The sequence below is a fragment of the Osmerus mordax genome, chromosome 15, assembly GCF_038355195.1.
Source record: "Osmerus mordax isolate fOsmMor3 chromosome 15, fOsmMor3.pri, whole genome shotgun sequence".
In the NCBI taxonomy this organism is placed as follows: domain Eukaryota; kingdom Metazoa; phylum Chordata; class Actinopteri; order Osmeriformes; family Osmeridae; genus Osmerus; species Osmerus mordax.
In genome coordinates this window covers 10397534-10412918 of record NC_090064.1, presented here as the reverse complement: position 1 = coordinate 10412918, position 15385 = coordinate 10397534, and the positions used below count along the sequence as shown (strand labels likewise).

Sequence of the window (15385 nt, the reverse complement as noted above, 5' to 3'; positions counted from 1 at the left end):
GCTTGCGATGCTCTAACAGCTAAAGGGTTCAGTCCCCGGCCTAGGCCAGGCCGGATCTTTGTTCTGTTTGTACGTGTTTGGAGTTTATTCCAGGCCCCGGTTTTCTGTCATCTACTCATCGCCAGTTTGTTGAATCACTGACCTCATGTTCGTGATCTTGGCTATTTGGTATATTTTAAGTATTTCATTTAAATACATTTATAGAATGCTAAGCTAAAAAGGTGTCTTTGTATTTCTTTTAAAGGTGTGTAGTGAATGCAATGCCCGCTACTCTTCTGGTAGGCTGTTCCAGAGGCGAGGACCATTACAAACACTAAAGGTCGCCTCCCTGTAGTTCTTTGTCCTCAACCAGGGAACAACTACAGTAAAAGGCCAGCACCAGAGGACCTACGTGATCTTGAGGGAGCACACATTAAAAGCATGTCTTCAGTAAGTATTCAGGCACCAGTCCATTGAGTGATTTGAACACAGATAAAAGGTTCTTGTAATGTATTCTAAAACTGACAGACAACCAATGAAAGGACTTTAGGACAAGTGAGATGTCCTCAATTGTGATTCAATATCCAGGGGGAAAGATCTAAATAAGCCGACTCTTGTAAAGTAACAGACTTTTAGTCAGTTGTTTTTCTTTTTCAAAAATGTTTCATGAGTAAAAAGAGAAAGACCAACTTGTAGTGGGGTCAGATGGCTGAGCGGTTAGGGAGTTGGGCTATTAATCAGAAGGTTGTTGGTTCGATTCCCGGCCGTGCAAAATGACATTGTGTCCTTGGGCAAGGCACTTCACCCTACTTGCCACGGGGAGAATGTCCCTGTACTTACTGTAAGTCGCTCTGGATAAGAGCATCTGCTAAACGCCGATCATTTTAATCTTCTCTGTGGATTTGGGTCAACTTTCACTATGTATGTATCGTCAGAGAGCATTGAACATGTTAATGAGGTGCTTCAACTAGAGTTAACGCCTGTTTCTGAATGGATCATGGAAAATAAGCTGAAGTTGAATGTCCAAAAAACTAAATGCATGGTAATAGGCTCTAAATATGCTCTCAGGACAGATAAGACATTAAGCCTCTCTTTAAAGGGTGCTGCTATGGAACAGGTTAAAGAAGTTAAACTGTTGGGTGTCACTATTGACGAAACACTGTCATGGTCCACTCAGATTAATAATACAGTGGTGAGAATGATTAATGGTATCTATGCCATTAGAAAGAGTGCTCATCTGCTAACTAACACAACAATTAGACTAGTCATACAATCTCTAGTTCTGTCAAATCTGGACTACTTTCCTGTGATTTGGTCTAGTGCATCAAAGCAAGAACTCAGTAAACTCCAGCTTGCTCAGAACAGAGTGGCAAGACTGGCACTTCACTGCTCTGTTAGGAGTAGTGTGGAGGTTATGCATGCCAGGCTGTCATGGATAAGGGTGGATGAAAGACTGGCATGTAGCCTTATTCAGTTTTTAAATAATGTGTATTCTTCACAGAAACCTGTCAGTTTGTATTTACAGCTATCACCTGCAAATGAGAGACATGGTTATAATACTAGACAGGCAATAAGTGGTCACTTTACTTTTCCTCTACCCAGAACCAATGCACTTAAGAAAACAGTAATGTACAGAGCCATTGCATACTGGAATGTGCTCCCCTCATATGTGACTCTAACACGAAATAAATGTGATTTCAAAAGGAAACTTAAGGCAGCTATAATTAGAAAGAAAATTATAGTGATTATTTTAGGTATTTAAGGGATTTCAGGTATTATTTTACTTTTAATGTAAATGTTGTTTTCTAAGTCTGTGTTTTTGTGATAATTGATCATGCTGTACAGCATTTTATGTATTTATATTGTGTTGTAATATTTTTTGCCTGGACCCCAGGAAGAATAGTCTCCACCATGGTGTAGACTACTGGGGATCCTTAATAAATAAATAAATAAAAAATTCAAACAGCCTTAAAGACACTCTGTAAGGGATCCCAGTGAGATACGATATGAAGAACTCAGGGGGCACCATTCAACATGAGCACTGTCCCCATCTGACCTCATCTTACCCCATCTGACCTTACATGAGATCTTCTCTGATTCAGCAGGCCAACAGTGGCTATCACAAAGCATAAACATACAGCAACACACCTTTTGATCTGCTAGGCATTACGTGAAAGCCAAAGACGACCACAGTGCTACTGGAATTGTCTCTTTGGAACCAGATCCACATTGGCAAGGAAGATATCTTGGCAAGATAGCATGCTCCAGAATGGATTCAAAGAGCTTTCTGCAACCTTGTGCGTTTCTCGCACGCGGCTCTGGGCCAACAGACTTTAGGGCCTCTGTTTGAATATTACATATTCTGTAAGGTACATATTGTGTTCATACTGTGCCCTATGACCCTAGAGTCTGAAGTTGTGGTGTATCTGCGTGTGGGCGTGTGTGTGGTGGAAAGCTGTGGATTCTGGCTGAAACTACAGCAGACTGGTAGAGATAGAGAAATGGAGAGAGTGAGAGAGAGGAGAGATAGAGAAACAGAGAGTAAGAGAGAAGGAAGTAAGAGATAAAGAGAGTAAGATACAAAACAGTGAGATAGAGTGAGAGACAGAGTGAGAGAGAGAGAGAGCGAGAGAGAGCGAGAGAGAGAGAGAGAGAGAGAGAGAGATAGGGATATAACTATAGAGGGAAAGAGAAAGTGTTCAGCTGTAGCATCTGGCCAACCCTTCCATGGCATTCCTGTTCCATCTCTTCCCATGCTACCCCATGCTGAATTGCAATGCAGACAAGATGCAGCGTCAGCACAAACAAAACAACCCATGTGACATGACCACATGACCACATGTACACAGCTGCACACAGAGAGGTACATGGCCATTGCACTTGCACAGAATAAGACTGAGATGTATACACTAAATAACGTATTTCTGATGAGATCTCAACAACCTGGGTGATAGGAATATTTGAAGTCATTACCATATGCTGTATTCCAGACGAGAGTTCATACCAACAAAGCATAAGACAGAGGAGAGTGTTGCAAAACAATGGAATGACTTTTCTATTGAGGTGAAGCTGCAATGCTTTTCAGTTAACGTCCCTCACTTTCGCAGTCTTTCTTTTGATGCTGCTTAGTCTTGTGGGGGCCAGCATAAATACCAGAACTTTATCAGTTGGTCTTTTTGCTCTACCAGAAAAACAAAACAAAACATTGGCTAGTATACCACTGCATGCACAAAGGTATAACATGTGCTTGCATGCATGCACATACAGCCACACAAGTATGCACTTCGGTTTGCTCATTAAGATTTTATAGATTCTTGTAAGACTCTCTCAAACAAAAGAGGATTTTTTGAACAGAGACTATTTTTAAGCACTTCCTCTTTTCAAAGTAGAAAGACAATGGTTCTGTAAGAGCATCTACTGTATGCTTTGGCTTTCTGCAAACCCACAGGGAGATTCTAGCCTGGACGGACATACTTGTGATTGTAAACATAACCACAGCAGCACTGCTCCCCATCGTTATTCTGTTGGTTACAGCTATTTTATATGATCACAGAGAGACCATAACCATAAAGTCCTAAAGTGCTTTGTCAGAATAAGCTTTGGTGTATAACATGACCGTAAACAAGCATAAACAATGAAAAGCAGAACTTTAGAATACCCATGGCCATCATAACAAGTCATGCTTCATAGCTCTTATTATTTTCATTGCAAGGACATCCGCATTGTTGGTGTACAAGTTCCAGTAATGGGAAAATGTATGGTATTTCTTACCAGTTTTGGGATCAACAGAGAAATATGGCTGTCCCTGAAGAATACTGTAGACAACCCTTGCACTATTTCCATAGGTGGGATCATCAGCGTCGGTTGCTGTAACTTGGAACACAGAAGTACCTGAAAGGAACACATTTAGGTCAAAACTAGACCGAAGTGTATTTTGCATGCACAGCTAAGTAATTTACAGCATATAGAACATTAAGAGATGACATTACTCATAACACTGACATGAACAACATGGATATTTACAACACTTAATGGTGACCTGTAATAAGAAATATGCAAAGTGAAGGAAACTGTTTTTTGATAAATGTAAATTAGAAAATGCATTTGTAAAGAGCCAAAGCAATATGCAATAGGAAGAAACAGGAATGGATGTTGAGAGTTTTCAGCCTTTGATCCATTGGTGATTTGTATTGGTAACAGGAAAAACATTTACTTTGTTGTTTAGCTCAGTTCTAGTAACCTTAAATAGTAGCTATACGATTTGAGTCATTCTTTCTTTTTCAGTTTACTCACCACCTACAATACTTCGCAATCCACAATAAAGAAAGATGTGAACTCTCAAACAGATCCCTCAGAGAACTTATATTTGAACGCTCAACAGTTCTTTAAATATCTGAAGTCAGGGCATCTTAAACATAGTAAATTTGACCCTGTACCACACCTTGCATTGTTGCCTCACAGCGAGAAGTTTCTGTGTTATGCTTAGGTAGGGCACTAAACATTGTCTCGGGGGCCTTACTGTGTGGAGTTTGCAAGTCCTCCCTGTGCTCAACAGGGTTTCCACCTCAAGAATCTCAATAAAAACATGTAAAACAAATCAGACTCGGCCCCCAGTTGTCTTGGCCCCAGGTCGATTTGGCTGATCCCTGCTCCTGGTTGCCCTCGGAGGAAAGACAATGGGACGGGAAAAGGCAGAGGAAAAATGTAACTGGTGGACACTGGAGCATGTGTGTGTCTGTTGGTGTTTTCGCTCCATGCCACATTTACTCATTGTTTTTGCCTTCCACCAAGTTTTCTTAAACCTTGTGCGAGTGCATAATGTATGTTCAGAATATAAATATTAGAGGTACTTGAAGTTTGAAAGCAGCATTCCTACAATGATTGGTTTGTGTATGCTTTCATTGACTACAACACACTTTAAAATTCAAATAATGCATTACAGTGATGCAAACTAAGTACTATCGTAGGGAGAGCTTAGGATAGGCTCTTGGGAATTCAGAATTTTCCAGAGTGTCTGGACAAAGTTTCTAATCCAAACAGAACAGGCAGGAGGAATTTGAATACCTCTATAAAAGTCACATAAATGAGTTTTCATGTAATATGGATTGAAAAATGCACATCCACTCATATACAAAATCACTTTTTCCATGCCAATGTAGTCTGGGGACACATGGATCTGTATTTTCAGACTGGTGACGATGCCGACTGGAAATTAGTCACTTTTGAGAGGTGTAGCCTGAGGACAGGAGGGGAATTGATGAGCGTTATATTTGCAATAAATGCCTTATCAACTCAACTCTCAGATCAATATTTGCAGATTGTCACAATATTGACTCAAGCCCACTGATTACCATGTCTGATTAAACAATATAGGCTTAGGGTATCCTCAGAAACCATGGAAAAAATGCAATGGTGGGATGAATAACATGTACACCATTTGAATGTTCATTGTTTTGGTGCAATTGTGGCAGAAGGGGAAAAAAATTGATATCCCTTTTATGTTGCACTACAAAATTGTATTCTGCAGATGAACGGGAAAGTTCAAAAACACCAATGCCAAAGCACCTGGCACATGCCCAGTGAATCAATTTAGACAGGGCAAAAAAAAAGAACATCACGGCCAATTAGCCGCCATACTCCCAGACAGCCCCTTCCTGTGCTGGAGAGCGCTGGTATTGACAAACGCAGGGGGATTAGTGCTCTGGAGTGTGAGGACAGTTGATTGTTACAGCCGATTTGACGCCCCAGACGCCATTGCTGAAGAGGAATGGCTTTAATGGACATGAGCAAAAGGAGGGGGCGGGAAAAGGGCTAATTATTTTCCCCTTCGCGGTCCCTGATTCCTTCCCCCGGGTCATCAATGTTGATTGATTCTCCCTGTACAACTGGCGGGGAAGTTTGCGGCCAAACAAGGAAACTTTAAGATCTCATGGAGAGTCAGAACTCCTTTCTTCCTACATGCACAGCACTATTCGAATCCCAGTGATCCATTGATTTTGCTAATCATGTATTTTGTATCACACTGACTAAGAGGAGATTAATACATGCATGTTTACACTTGCTGGGTGTGGCCTGTACAAGTTCATGGACCAGGCTCAAGGTGAGGCAAGCATCTTTGTATAGAATTATGCATTAGGATGTCATGGCATGTATTGACTGTTTACAGAAGAAGCCACACAGGCCCTCTGGGGGGTTAACATTATGTTAATGCTGTCAGCACAACCACCATCTCAACACTGCTGATGACACTTCAAATTATTTTAGATATTTCTGAAAAAAACTAAACTAAAATTAGAACAGGCCCCTGTACCATTCAATTACCGCACAATCTTAATAACGTTATTTTAAAACAATTCTGACTATAATCAGACTAATCGGTCAGAAGGGTGTCTTTTGTTCACCCGAGATAAAAGCAAAGAGGGAGAATAAAGAGATAAACAAAGCTCTTGCTACATGATGCTGGTCACATCAGGAGCAACTGTCTCAGATGGGGGCGGGGGGGTTCAAGACCAGAAACAGTCTGCTGGCATGCACGGGCTGGACATGTTCAATGGATCAAAAACAAAACGAGGTCAAAGGAATATTGGGTGGTTTTACACTCAGTAGAACCATTTTGTGATCTTTTTTTTCTTCTTCTTTCAAATGATTGACAGCTTTCCATGGTGGCTGGATACATAGAAAGGTTATTTTTAATGTCTACAATTATCGTGTATTATCTGTATGTCCTACATAAGTGATGTGCATAATGGGCTGCCTAACCCTCTTCCTGGAAGCCAACCATCCTGTAGGTTTTCATTTCAACCCTAATCCAGCACACCTGATTCTGATCATTTGCCGATCGAACAGCTGAATCATGTGTGTTGAAACTGGTTTTTAAATAACAACCTACATGATGGTAGCCCTACAGGAACAGGGTTGGGAAGCCCTTAACACAATACACAAAACCTTTCATGCCAAACTAAAATGTTAAGTCTTTCATTCTGTCAAAACTGTGAACAGTACAAGAGTTAGAAGTGAAATTGTTAGGTCACTGGTCTGTCCTTACCCAGGGCAGACATCTCAGGCACAGTAGCTGCAAAGGGTCCATCTGGAAATTTTGGGGCGTTATCATTGATATCTTGGACTTTGATGATGAATTCTGACTTTGGTTCCAGAGCCTCTTCGGTGTTGCGATCGAGAGCTTGTGCGTGCAGGACATAGTGTGACTTCCTTTCTCGATCCAGACTTTTGGTGGCGTGAATGTCTCCCGTCACTTCATCAATGATGAATATAGTTCCAGCGCCTTCTCCACTCAAAATGTACCTGACTGATCCATCCCCTTTATCCGAGTTTGAGTGAAGCTGGAAGAGAAACCAGATATAGAACATGAGTTCTCAGAAGACATGGATGTAATCTACTCCAATCCTCATTCCTCATTTACACAAAAACAAAGTTGTGTGTAAAGCTGATCATAGGGATGACCTCAGAGTTTATACAGCCTTCACGTCCAACAGTCATCTGAACACCTTAGCAGAGTTATGACAATATGAGACAATTCACTTCAGATTGATTGAGGTAATAATATAATAATATAATTTCATTTTTAAATGCATCTGATCCGTAGAATCTCAAAACAAGCATAGAATATTTTGAGACAAAGGTTTAATGTTTCGTGAAATCTATAAAACTCTTAAAGATGTATTTTCTACAACTTATTTTATCCAAAGAGTAAGGCACAGGAATAAATCTAAATATGTATGTCATAATTATTCTCAACACGATCGTGTGTTCATGCTAGTTACTCTACAGATTTTAGTTAAAACTTCATTACAAACATAGATTATTAAAAAAAGTGTCCTTTGCAGTTTTAAACCAGGGCACTACACAATCATAATCTTATGAATTTACATTATCCTCAAGTTCAATAGAGATACAGTATGAACAGTAGGAGTAAAGCAAAGACCGATTCCAACAAAATACCTTTATACTAATTCTACATTTTTCCTTTGTGTTGAACATTAAATGCTTTATTTTCAGGTCCACAACTTCTCAACTAAAATAACTTTGTCAGTATCTAGCTTTTGAGCACACACATCCCTGACAGCCTTCCGATTGGAAATTTTTAAAATCACATTACATATGTCAACTTATTTGCAATGGCAATAGCAGATCCCTGTATAATGGATAGTCACAAATGAGCAAAATAAGAGCAGCGTATGGGTCACATCTGGTTTTAATTGCAGTTGTGCATTTCTAGAACCACAGCCCCTACCTACCTCTTTATCGCCCAGTGTTAAGTTGAACAAGGGAAGGTTCTGTGGCCAGATCTAATCAAACGTGTGACTAAGAAATGAATCACTAATTAATAACCTGTTCACTGATTACAAACTTACTTCTCAATTGTGTTTTCTATAGTAAACATCAAGCCTGTAATTAGATGGGGAGTCAAAATTCCCATTGAATTTTGCTTTTAATCAGTGGCAGGATTAAGGCGTTATGAACCACCACCATGAGGAAAAAGCACAATCAACTCTGTTTACTTATCCAATGGTTGTGCGTTTAGACCTGGATCAATAATGAGATTTAGCTCCACCCGCTTCATAGGACAGGAAAACATGATGGAAAGGGCACTTTTAATCAGGCGGGGCTGAACCTCCTCCTATCACAAAACTGTGATTTCTTTTTAAAAGGACAATACACTGACAATCATTATTACCTAAGAATGACTGTATTCAGCCCCCTTTTACAAGTACCTGACATTGGCAACATCAGGAAGTGTGTTATATCGTAGGAGCTTTCCATTTTTAACAAATTATTCTTCATTTTTTTCTGAAAATATTCATACAGACTGTATCTTTGTAAGATAGGAAATACAGTTTTTACTTTGGAGGTAGTACACCACCACGAACTAGCACTTACAGTACAATCGTGTCCAAAGGAACACCCCTCGACACAAGCACATAAATTTCATTTAGCCTGCAGTCAGAGTGCTAATTTAGCCATTGACTTCTTTGGCAGGAGCTAATACATCACGCTTGGTGGTGAACCACTGATGCACATGGTGGCTATGGCTTGCTTTCCCAAAGCTAGAGGAGATAAAAGTGTCAACAGGTTGCGGGTCATTACACAGACAGGAAACACAGAGGTAAGGCTTGGCAAGATTTCACAAGGGACGCCCCCCACCCCTGCTACATTGCTATTTCGCTTCAAAATCACTTTTATTTGGCCTAAATTTGACTTTGAAATGTCGTTGCTGAAATTTGTAGGAAAGTGACCCTTCTAATTGTGCGTTTTTCCTTTTGAACACACACTCTTTTGAAAGTTCATAGGTATTCATGACTTTAAGAATCACAACTATTGTTTTTTTACCGAAGCTTCAAAAAGAATTGAGGGCAAAACAGGTCAGACGACAAATAATCCAAACATCAAAACAGCATTGTGACACCGTGCATGAAAACAATAAAGACATATGGCTAAAAGGAAGTAGGTAGATCAGTGTAAAAGGTTTAAAGTATTTAACTGAACTCAGATCAGTCTCCAAGGGTTTATTTGACCTTATTTGGAAATCTGTAAGTGCGCTGTCACAGAATGCTTCAGTCAGGCCTTCACTTCTGAATGCAGTGAAATTCGAACGCGTTTGACTTCAGCACAGTGATCTTTTATTTATAGTTCATTAATGATGATCATACAGAAAATTTCATGACTTCCCGCCTTTTGAATGTAATTAACGTCAATTTTGTTAATCCACGGAACGGGGCCGAGAACAGCTCAACACACCACAGTGTGTGGGAAACACAGAGGCTAAAGAGTAAAACCACTGCACCACCCCAACAGGAGGTCTGTGTGGGCCAGCTCTCATACAAACCAAAAGGAAAGAAGAAAATCCCCTTAAATTCACAGTGCTTCTTGAAGGCCAGAATAAAATCATCTGATGAAGCATGTCATGATTGGCCGCTGAGGCAGTGTGGGTGGCCTATGTGACCTTGTTCTTTTCTTCTGCAACCCATAAAAGCACAGAAGAGCCTCTTTGCCTTTGTAGGGCGCTGGAAAGTTTTCTTTGTTTATCTCTCGTTCCCTCTTTAGTCCTCCCCCTTTTTCTCTCTCCACAATTAGTTATAATTATTTAGTACGAGACGAATGGATGACTGGCATTTGGCTGTTGGCAGTTTGCAGCCAGTGCATTACTCCAAAGTTTAAAGAATCTGGATCTCTGAAGTCAGTGGTGTGAAGAACCCGATCCCCAGACAAGCTCCAGACAGATTTAATAAGAGAACACAGCCCGCCTGTCTGTCAATCTTCTATATCGCTAGGAGCTCCACTCATTGGGTTGTGATGATCTAGACTCATCAGTTTTTCTTAATATGTGTGTCAATACATTGTACCCGTCACTTGGGTGATATATCCTTCCGGAAATGGACTCAATAATTTGGGTGGGTGAAAAACCTTTTACAGAACTTTTACAGATGAAAGTTTCAACTTACCAGCGATATGGTTACAAGTGTGTGTGTGTCCTGAAATGTTGGGTCTACTTATTTAACCAAAAGAAGGGATTAAATTAGGGCGAGGTGATATGAGGGAAGGTGAATGGAAGAAAGAAGAAAAGGAGAGAGGCGGAGAACCTAAGGGAGGGACAGAAGGAAAGGGTAAGGAGAAGGTGTGTGTGTGTGTGTGGGGGGGGGGGGGGGTCAGGGGGGCTGAGCCTCAGTGCTAAGGCCTCATACTTGCAATTAGTGAGGGGGGCTCATTTTTGATTAAATCTCAGCTCTTATTCTTCGCTCAAGAGGACTTAATCACTTTTTATGTGGGTGTGCTTGATTGTCTGATTATCGTTGTGCTTTGGCCAGGCTCCCCCCCTCCAACCCCCACCCCCAATCAAATCCTCCCGAGCGCTCTCTACGCAATTGATTCGCAACAGTCACAGTCAGCGGCACCTTGATGATGGAGCACAAGGCTAATGACCGAGCCGTTTGGAGATTGGGCGATGGCAAGGGCTTGATAAAGACGTGCCGTTGATGCACATCTCCGTGATCCGCCCTAATGGTTGTCCTCTATTTTGACTTCTGCAGCAACCGGCAAGGGAGAGACAGAAGGAGGGGGGAGGAGGAAGTAAAATGAAACGTCTTTCCTGTGGGGATGGTTGACTTCCTGATGTACAGTAATGAAATTATTAGAGTCTGGGAATCAGTCTTGACACTCATTTAATAGCGAGGCTCTAGTCTGGACGATTTCCTACATTTCAAAGTTGAGGTTTAATGACACAGAAATGAAAACTCCTGCAAATCAAATTTGGGAAACCTCAAGATTCAGCAGCCATGTTCTACAACTCGCAAACAAACAAGCCAAACTTGGATCTATGTAGCAATAATATGCTGAGCGACAGTACAGGCATGGCTTTGGATATTGGAGGATGGAGAAACAGACCAGACTATCAATTATGTCAATGTTTAAAGTCTTAAATTGGGGCCCATCACAATAGCTGAACGATCTCCCTCTTTATGTAATCTATAGTAATTTACTTGGCCTTGACCGATATACTTGTTTACTGTAATGATGTTTGGGCTTTCACCCTCTGGGCCATCAAAGACGAGCCTTCTGGAAAGTTCGTAAGCTGACCGGATCACTGACAGGACATGGGCCCTAGACAGACTAAGGGTGTGCACTAATCCAAATGGCCTCAGAGAAGGGTGAGAAAAATCAATCCCTCTTTCTATCTTGCTCCCTCAGATACACTTAGGCTTCCACACCAGAGCTGCATGCCCACGCACAAGCAAACACACACACAAAGATGCATTCAACACAGACACATGCTGCACACACACAGATACAATCCAGGTACAAAAAAGTATTGCGGCATAGCAAAATAATATATGTGCCTTGCTTTTGTCTACCATATTGATTGCTGCCTAACTGTACTAAACAGTAACTGTCTGTTGATTATAAAAAAGGAGAATGCTAAGAGCTATTTCTCCTATCACTATTACAAATGCACACCCACATGAGCTGTGACAGTGTATTTTATTTCATTCTAAATTACCACTCAATGTGTAATGAGCATTCAGAACTCTCAGCGCTATGCTCCTATTTTGCAAAATGTGGTAGAAAAGCAATTTAAGTAAATCCCTTACTGCACTTTTTCTACCGTTGAACCATTAGGTACAAGACAGTTGCCTGATTCTGTCACAGCACAATCCATTTATAGCTGTATGAATAAAACATTTGGGCACCTTTCTAGAGCTTGGCATTTTGCTCTGCAAATGAACATAAAGTAAGACATGCATGGGGGCGATTCCTCTTATTTTGAAGCACCCGATCTGTCAGACATCGTCCACAACACTTTCCCAGGTTAATTAAAGGCAATTGTCATGGTCTGAATTATTATTACATGCTTGGACACTTGTTATTTGTGTTGTAGAAACTTGGTGCCATTTTCCAAATTAGGTAGAAAACCTGGACACGGGTCTCTGGAGGATAAAGCTCATTCAAAAAAAAATCCAGATTTAGAGCATCTGAATAGATCCTTCATAGAATATGTCCATAGTCATGATCATTTCCCCAGTACCAACTTCACACTAACGAGAATGTTGTCAACACTTCATGAAGTTGACCATCCATACCAGCAGGCTAGCTCCACTGCACAGGCAATGTCTTTGTCATGACTGAAAGCTAGAAAGTGACCAGCCTCGCATGTCACCCATGAGTGACACGCAGACATCCACACCGCCCATCAAGCCCAGTGTGTCGTCTCCTGTCTGGAAGTGAGACTATCTCCACAAGGCCTGTCACTGGCTCAGAATTTGCCTCTCACTCACACACAAACCTGCCATTTCCCAAATGCCTGGGCTCCCAGAGGGTTGTCACTGGGGATTATGTGGGACACCTCTAGGGGGATTAAAAACACGTTTGACAAACTGGCCCTCCTCCGGTGAGTTTTTTGGTCCTTTCCGCGTCCACTTCTGTGTTTGAACAGAGGATGTTTGTGGGTGGGGGGCAACATCACGTAGGCCAATGGCCGTCATGCTTCCCATGTGGTTACTGTAGTTTACACAAGGCTTGACCTTAAGGAAACTATGATACGCTTTTACAGTCCTTCATGTTGTAAGTGGAGATCTGTTTCTGGTTCAGTGAAAATTCTAGAAGAATCAACATATGAAAGGGTTTGCCAATCCCTAAAGGGGAATAGTATTTTGCCGCTTGCTTGGGTCTACAGTTTTTAATCAAGCAACATGATGGAAACAATGTGTGAAAGAATTAATCCTCCTCTGTCTGAGCTTAATTAAGGGTCATTCCATCTCCTGGCCACAATAGGACGTGGCACAGTAATACCCAGCCCACGTAATTAAATGTTTAAAGCAAAACATCTGGAGACTTCATCTTCTTCCAAACATGTGTGTTAAATTGATTCCTTAATAATGTGTATGTTGCTTCTTAGTGCTGCATCATTATCGTCCTGCGGATTATCTGTTTGTATTTACTTTGCTGCCACTTTCATGCCCCCTGCCACAACCAGCCCTTCCCACATCTACCCTGAAAGTACAGACGGAGAAGAGAATGCAGTCAAGGAGCTAGCCAGGACTATTTTAACGTGCCAGAATCAACCAGCCAGCCAATCACTGACTTCAAAGCAGCACTGCAGCTGAATTTAATGTTGATATAATCCGTGAAAGTAATTAGTCTTTCATGCAATTAACGGTCTGATAAACTGCCATTATAGAAGAATGCTCTCTAGCTCTGAATCCCTTCACTAATACCCTTGTACCACTTCAGCTACAATGCAATGTTAATGCTCAAAGACTGTTTCTGGTGGCACCTTGGGATTTTTTACATTTGCTCATGCATCTAACGTGACCGACGCCATGTTTTCATCGATGATTAACACCTTTGACAATATGTTTTTCTCTGCACTGTCAACAAGGCAACTCTGTCATACAAATACCCAATGCCATGCTCAGCTGTCATGGTACAGTAACCTATATGTTTCTGGTCATATACTTTTGCGGGTATCCAATTTCTAGTGTTTGGTTTTCACACTCTCTTTCCACCTCCCTATCAGTTTTCTTTTCTGTCTAATTTCTCATCATGCGCTTGTTGAAATACAGACACGTGTGCAGTCAGAGAAGTGATCCGCCTTCCTCGTTCTCTTTCTCTCTGAGTGCAGTTGCAGGGGATTATCCTGTGCCTGAGTGCCTAGAATAATGATCACTGCAGTGGAGAAACACATTTCCACGTAGCAGGAGATAACGGGACAGCATGGCAATCTGCAAGCAGCGGACTTAACCAGTTTCCTGTGGCTTATTGTGGGAACTAACGACAAACTCAAGTCATTGCCATCACAGACTCAACCTGCTGGGACATGCTCTCACCCTCTGAGAACGAGAGAGAGACCCCGGCTATCTCCAGCTACACTTGCTCTATATGACATCAATCACTCTGACAGCTCAGAGCTCAAAGGTAATAGATTCATGACATATTTCATCAGTAATCCAACCTGACATCCTAGGACCCACGTAGACTATTGTCCAATTTGCTACAAAGCCTTATCCCCTACCGAGAGTTGGGAGTCTTGTTTTAGGTTTCAAGAGTTTGATGTGGAAAGCTATTCAGAAAAGAATAAAATTCTCCAGTGCCTCTTCTAGAGTTAAAGTGCTAAGCGTTGGATGGGAGTCCTAAATTAACCTGAATAAAACATAGCGAGTTGTCATGAGAAGTAATCTGGCCAAACGTCTTCTTTGTGAAATAACAAACAAGAGCTAGATTTTGATTTCCACATCAGTAGACAGAATGAAAACACCTGGACTACAAACATGCAATCCCCTCCACAAACAAACCTGTCCCTGCCATAATAACACGTTTCCGCCCAACATGGGGGAAGAGGAGGGGAAAAACAGGAATAGCTAGAGATGGTTTCTGGCATCAACAGCTTACCATCTGAACTAAGAGGGAGACACAAAGTAAAGAGACAATAAATACCTTTCCCACATATTGAGCATCCGGTCCTATGTGTTCTTCTAAAACAAAGAATTGGTTCCAGATCCAGCCCCGTTTAGGCCTGTGGTGCACCTCTGTCTCGCCGTTGGCTAGTTTGGTGTGGTTCCTGGCCGGTACCTTGGCGGAGCTGGAGAGGTGGCTGGCCCCAGAGAACCGCTGAATAAAGCAGAGGCACATCAGGAAGGGACAGAGACAGGCGGTGGTGGATAGCCTCATGGCGGAGTGGGTGTTTGTAAGTAAATCCCTTCGTCTGGGTGCATGAAGGTCCTTCCTCCACCGCCTCCACCACCACCACTGGCCACCGCCGCAGCGTCGAAGACCGGTCTGGGATGGCGGCACGGCTAAATCCCAACTGAAAAAGACGTGGTCCTGATTGATGTTCTAGGGCTCATGGCCTACAGGTGTTGATGCAGGGAAACTGTCCTTGTCTATTTACATTGTG

General features: G+C 41.7%; 1 protein-coding gene across 1 annotated transcript in view; it reads right to left on the bottom strand.

Moving 5' to 3' along the window:
- LOC136957372 (cadherin-18) overlaps positions 1 to 15159 on the bottom strand; it is a 37371-nt gene extending 22212 nt beyond the window's left edge. The window contains exons 1-3 of the mRNA XM_067251252.1: positions 14926 to 15159; positions 7025 to 7319; positions 3751 to 3870 (exon numbers count right to left, since the gene is read on the bottom strand). Coding sequence (XP_067107353.1) covers positions 3751 to 3870; positions 7025 to 7319; positions 14926 to 15159 — 649 coding nt within the window. The remainder of the gene's footprint in view (positions 1 to 3750; positions 3871 to 7024; positions 7320 to 14925) is intronic.
- Between the last annotated feature and the right edge of the window lie 226 nt (positions 15160 to 15385).